Consider the following 4,898-nt stretch of genomic DNA (forward strand, 5'->3'; position numbering starts at 1 on the left):
ATGTCAGTGGTGATGCAGAGCCCCCCAAAGAGCCAGGGCAGCCCCCAAGGCTGGGGGCACTAAAAAACCTCCGAAATGGTGACATAACCAGGCTGGCTGATTGATGGCTTCCAATATAGCAGGAGCTGCAGAGGATTGAAAATTTACCAGGTCAGGAGTGCAGCAAAAATTTTATTCGCAGCCTCCGGGTGTGTTTTGAAATGTGCAACAAAATAAAAACCTCTGAACCCGTGGTGACACCCGGGAGGTTTGGTGGTGCCACGCCAGCCCTGTGAGTCTCATTTAAATGCAAATGTCTCAGCAACTTCAGCAGCACATCCTGTTTAAATGTATAAAACGCCTTGGAAAAGATTCCGGGCAGGATTGACACCCACAGTGAAACTTTAAAGAAGATTATGAAAATAATCCGGGTTTTTTTTTGGTTTTTTTTGTTTGGTTTTTAGCTGGAAGCTGAGGCTGTGCCTGAAGTATCTGAAAAATATGGAATTAGTTCTGTTCCAACGTTCTTGTTCTTTAAGGTAAGAGGAAGTGGATTTAAGAGGAAATGAATTTAAGAGAAAATGGATTTAAGAGAAAATAGAATTTGTGTGAACTCTTTATATTTTTGTAATAATCTGCCAGAACCTTAAAACTTTCTCAGTGAGGAAACATCTCTGTAACTGATTGAAATCTATCCACTGGAACCTAAAAATGGAGATGGGAATGGTTTTTGCACTTTGTATGGAATATTTCAGAACTTCTTTAATTGCTTTGGGATTCATACACAGTTTTTATTTTAGTTGTTGTGCTTGGGTTGAAAACTTTACAGTGATGTTCCTTTGTAGGTGGGAAAAAAACAGGTAAATACAGTAATAATAGAAAAATAATAGAAATAACAATTCTGTTTGGGTTCTTTGGATGCCTCAGGATTTCAGTTTTTCCATTTCCATGTCTCTGTACTTCTGGAATTCTCCAGTGTTTAACTCCAGACTCCACAGACAGTGCTGAGTTCCTGCTCTCCCATTTTTACACAAAACAATTCCTCTGCAGCCCCAAATTCAAGGACACCTCCCTGGGCCAGGCCCCAAAAAATGGAAAAAACAGAGAATTGGGGGGAGCCAACTTGGAGTCAAAGACTGCATTGGCTGAGCTGCAATTGGAGGATTCAGCCCCGATGGGCAAATGGACAAAAGTGAGAAAGGGTGAAAAACCCGTGAGCCATTGCCCATTGTGGGTGTGGGACTGCCCTGGATGGCCCTGAAGGCCCTGAAATAACAGAACTGCTTTGGATTCTGTGGATTTTGTCTGGTTTAGGGAGCTGGATTTAGGCATCACTTGTTGCCTGTGGCGATAAAATGGATCATATTTTCTTTATCAAGTGTTTCCAGAGGCAGATTTGATGTCGTTACCACCATCAGAAAGGCACAGGGCTGGGAATGCAGGGTGGGCTCAGAGAGGTTTGAGGGGTGCCCATTCACTGTGAGCTCAGTGAGGTTTCAGAGGTGCCCATTCCCAGTGGGCTCAGTGAGGTGCCCATTCCAGGTGAGATCAGTGAGGATTCAGTGGTGCCCATTCCCAGTGGATGAGCTCAGCGAGGTTTCAATGGTGCCCATTCCCAGTGGTTGGGCTCAGCAAGGTTTCAGTGGTGCCCATTCACTGTGAGCTCACCGAGGTTTTAGGGGTGCCCATTCCCATTGGGCGAGCTCAGCGAGGTTTCAGTGGTGCCCATTCACTGTGAGCTCAGCGAAGTTTCAGGGGTGCCCATTCCTGGTGGGCTCAGCGAGGTTTTAGTGGGTGCCCATTCCCAGTGGATGGGCTCAGCGAGGTTTCAGCAGTGCCCATTCCTGGTGCGTGAGCTCAGCGAGGTTTTAGTGGGTGCCCATTCACTGTGAGCTCAGCAATGTTTCAGGGGTGCCCATTCCTGATGGATGGGCTCAGTGAGGTTTCAGCGGTGCCCATTCCTGATGGATGGGCTCAGCGAGGTTTCAGCAGCACAGATTCTGATCTGCAGGCTGTTGTGTGTCCCTGCAGAACTCACAGAAGGTGGACAGGCTGGACGGAGCCCACGCTCCGGAGCTGACACAGAAGGTGCAGCGGCACGCGGCYGGCGGAGCTCCGACCCCCGGCACCGGCGGCTCTTCCAGCGAGGCGGAGCTCCACGCGCGGCTCCGCARGCTGATCAACGCTGCACCCTGCATGCTCTTCATGAAGGGCTCCCCCAAGGAACCCCGCTGTGGTGAGCATCTCCTAAAGGGTCTGGGAATCCTTCCCAGAGGGAGCATTCATGGGGAAGACACCAAAAATGTAAAAAATACAAAGGAATTCGCCTTTATGTGAAGTAGGGAAGGATGCTCTGAATGTAAGGTGGTAGAAAATATCAGAAAGGTCAAATTTTGGAGTTAAACTGGTGAGAATAGCAGTAAATAAACAGAAATTAATGGGGTTTGGCCCATTTTATGTTGTTTGAGGCTGTTGACAGAGCAGAGCTGCTGCAGAGGAAATGCCATTTTTAGGTGAATGGGGTGAGCTCAGAGCAGAGGATGCTCTGTGTAAAACCCCCAGAATTGTGTTTGCCGTGCCTGCAGGGTTCAGCAAGCAGATGGTGGAGATCCTGGGCAAGCATGGCATCGCTTTCAGCAGTTTTGACGTGTTCTCAGACGAGGAGGTGCGCCAGGGGCTCAAAGCCTTCTCCAAGTGGCCGACCTACCCGCAGCTCTACGTGGCCGGGGAGCTCATCGGGGGYCTGGACATCATCAAGGTCTGACCACACCTTCTGCTCTTTCTGCTTTGGCAGAAATGCCTTTTTCTTCCTTTTTCCATCTGATTTTTTTGCTTTTCCCCCCTGATTTCCCCAGGAGCTGGAGGCGTCTGGAGAGCTGGACACAATCTGCCCAAAGGCCCAGAAGCTGGAGGACAGGTGGGTGAATTAAATCCATTTTTGAGGTTTTCTCTCTTAACCCCCCTTAGAAATTCCTTCTTTCTCCAAAGTCCCTCAAAAACTGATTTCTCTACAGAACTCCTGCAGTTGTTCAATGCCCTCTGGGTTTTATATATTGGATATAAAATAGTGAAATTTGGAATAATGACATTTTTAATCAGCCTGGTGTCTGGAAGGTGGATTCCCATTGGGAATGGGATTCTCTGTGATGTCCCTCCCAACCCATCCCAGCTGGAATTCCTGCATTTTATCCAATTTTTTCCTTTCCACTCTGGCATTTTGTTTCCTCTCCAGACAAAGTTTGAGATGTTAACCAGGCTGTCCATTTCCTTTTGTAGGCTGAAATCCTTGATAAACAAAGCTCCTGTGATGCTCTTCATGAAGGGAAGCAAACAGGTAACGTGGAACCAGAATTCCAGAATCAATGGAATTTATTCCAGAATTCATGGAATTTTCACCTTGTGTTCCTTTCATTCAAATGAACGCTGCTGGAAATGCTGTTTGTGTTTTTATTTGGTGTTTTTGTAAACCACAGAGCAGTCCCTGTGTCGTTATTGCTGAATATTCAAATCTAAAAATGGCTGGGTGGGTTTTGTCCTTGTGTGAAGGGTTGGCAGTGGGTATTAATTATTAGTTTATTATTAATTAATAATTGTTATATATCCATATAATATAAATATTGCATATTTTTAATAGAAATATTACGTATTATTACAGATGTACTATATATAATAATTATCTATATGAACACAGTTACATAGGATTGACAGTGGGTWTTAATCATTAATTATAATTTTTAAWTTTWATATATAAAAATACAATTAATTATGTAAGATTGGCAGTGGGTATCAATAACTAATTAATTATTATATATTATATACAATTGATGTAGGGTTGACAGTGGGTATTAATCATTAATTATTAATTACAATTCTTAAATTTTATATAAAAAGTACAATTAATTATATAGGATTGGCAGTGAATATTAATCAATTAATAACTAATAATTCTCATATATTCTATACAATTGATGTAGGGTTGACTGTGGGTATTAATAATTAATTATTAGATCATATTTATTTTATATATAAAATACTATTATGTAGGATTGGTGGTGAGTATTAATCATTAATTAATTATTAATTAACATATATATAAAAATACAATTGATGTAGGGTTGCAGTGGTATTAATTATTAATTAATTCTTAATGATTCTATATAAAAATAATTTGTAATATTATATAATAATTATTATACTCTTAATATATAATTATTTATAATGGAACACATAATAATTTATATATAAAATACAATTATATAGGGTTGGCAGGGGGTATTAATCATTAACCATTGTTAATTAATAATTATATATGTAATGATACAATTGATGTAGGGTTGGCAGTGGCTATTAAATATTAATTAATTCTAATTGGGAGTTGTTTATTTGTTTATTGGAGTGGTGAACCCAGGGCAGTGATGSCTCAAAATAAAACAAATTTATTCCATAAATCCATGAAAAGCGGGAGAGAAAGATGAAAATGGGATTATTGAGCAGCAACTCCTGGAATAAACTGGGAATTACTGGGAATTTGGAATTCTGTGGATTGAAGGGAGCAGAGGAATTTAAACATTTGTATTTTTACATTCCAGATGGCAAAATGTGGCTTCAGCAAGCAAATCCTGGAAATCATGAACAACACGGGGTACGTGTGGGGTTTGCTGAGCTTTTGRGGTAAAATCTGAAATTTAGAGCCAAGAGGTGGGAAAATATCACTGGGGTTGTTCCCCAAATGGAAATTGGGATTTTTAAAAAGGATTTTAAAGCAGTTGAGGGGTTTGCTGGGAATTTTAAATGGGTTTTTGTTGGTTTTTAGATTTTATTCACAATTCCCCAGGGAATAATGATTTTTTTCCCTTTCTCCAGCGTGGATTATGAGACGTTTGACATCCTGGAGGACGAGGAGGTGAGGGAGCCTCTCC

General features: G+C 41.7%; 1 protein-coding gene across 1 annotated transcript in view; it reads left to right on the forward strand.

Moving 5' to 3' along the window:
- Positions 1–4,894, forward strand: part of GLRX3 (glutaredoxin 3) — a gene marked incomplete at its 3' end in the record, with an annotated part of 10,573 nt that extends 5,679 nt beyond the window's left edge. Inside the window, exons 3-9 of the mRNA XM_057378600.1 lie at positions 444–518; positions 2,011–2,215; positions 2,565–2,737; positions 2,835–2,896; positions 3,256–3,313; positions 4,569–4,621; positions 4,843–4,894. Of these exons, the coding sequence (XP_057234583.1) occupies positions 444–518; positions 2,011–2,215; positions 2,565–2,737; positions 2,835–2,896; positions 3,256–3,313; positions 4,569–4,621; positions 4,843–4,894 (678 nt within the window). The remainder of the gene's footprint in view (positions 1–443; positions 519–2,010; positions 2,216–2,564; positions 2,738–2,834; positions 2,897–3,255; positions 3,314–4,568; positions 4,622–4,842) is intronic.
- Between the last annotated feature and the right edge of the window lie 4 nt (positions 4,895–4,898).

The sequence above is a fragment of the Malurus melanocephalus genome, unplaced genomic scaffold (genome assembly GCF_030028575.1).
Source record: "Malurus melanocephalus ecotype Western Australia unplaced genomic scaffold, MMel_1.1 scaffold_366, whole genome shotgun sequence".
Lineage (NCBI taxonomy): Eukaryota > Metazoa > Chordata > Aves > Passeriformes > Maluridae > Malurus > Malurus melanocephalus.